Source organism: Salvelinus sp. IW2-2015, unplaced genomic scaffold (assembly GCF_002910315.2).
Source record: "Salvelinus sp. IW2-2015 unplaced genomic scaffold, ASM291031v2 Un_scaffold1867, whole genome shotgun sequence".
Classification (NCBI taxonomy): Eukaryota; Metazoa; Chordata; class Actinopteri; order Salmoniformes; family Salmonidae; genus Salvelinus; species Salvelinus sp. IW2-2015.
Genome location: NW_019943231.1, coordinates 112,980 through 114,006, shown reverse-complemented (window position 1 = coordinate 114,006; position 1,027 = coordinate 112,980). Strand labels below are relative to the sequence as shown.

The following is a 1,027-nucleotide window of genomic DNA, read 5'->3' as shown; positions in this document are numbered from 1 at the left end:
GCCGCTGTAACAGACACACCCTGCCGTTGTAACAGACACACCCAGCCGTTGTAACAGACACACCCTGCTGCTCTGTATGCATCGATGACACATAATATAATACATTCCTTATAAACGTCTCTAAAACGGATTTAGAACAAATAGTGCCATCTAGTGACAAAGGTCAAATGTTTTTGTTTTTGCAGAGAAAGTCACAGCCATGGAGAAGGAGAATGAGATCCAATCTGCTAATGAGGTCAAGGTATGTCACCCTGTTCATACTATAGAACTGCCTTCTATAAAAAATAGATCCCGGGAGACGCGGGATATCTAAGTATCATCGATTGTATGTAAATTACAGTTTGGAGCAGTCTGACTTTCCTTTCTGCCTTTCGTGGCGTCAGGAGCAGGAGCTGTTGTTTCTGTCATCCAGATGATTGTTGACCTATTGACCTGTGTCTGGCATCCCCAGGAGGCTGTGGAGCAGCAGATCGCTGGTCACCGTGAGGCCCATCAGAAACAGATCAGCAGTCTGAGAGATGAACTGGACAGGAAGGAACACCTCATGACTGAACTGCAGGAGTAAGAGACACACACACACTGTCTACTGTTAACTGTTGTGTTCACGTACTAAATGTCACCGTATTCCCATTACAGTGTATTACATTTGACCAGGGCCCATAGTGAGGGTAGTAGTGCACTATAAAGGGAATAGGGTGCCATAAGGAGATAACTGTGTTGTCCCACGCTGGGCTCACCGTGTTGTCCTCCTCCAGTCTGAACCAGAAGATCATGCTGGAACAGGAGCGCCTCAGGGTGGAACACGACAAACTCAAGTCCACTGACCAGGAGAAGAGCCGGAAGCTGCACGAGCTCACGTACGTTACATACACCTACATACACCTACAGACACCTACATACACCTACAGACACCTACATACACCTACATACACCTACAGACACCTACAGACACCTACATACACCTACATACACCTACAGACACCTACATACACCTACATACAGCTACAGACACCTACATACACCTACA

The 1,027-nt window shown here is 46.6% G+C and overlaps 1 protein-coding gene across 1 annotated transcript in view; it reads left to right on the top strand.

Moving 5' to 3' along the window:
• LOC112072263 (kinesin-1 heavy chain) overlaps window positions 1-1,027 on the top strand; it is a 56,113-nt gene that overhangs the window by 47,680 nt on the left and 7,406 nt on the right. The window contains exons 19-21 of the mRNA XM_024139674.2: window positions 186-241; window positions 452-561; window positions 756-857. Of these exons, the coding sequence (XP_023995442.1) occupies window positions 186-241; window positions 452-561; window positions 756-857 (268 nt within the window). The remainder of the gene's footprint in view (window positions 1-185; window positions 242-451; window positions 562-755; window positions 858-1,027) is intronic.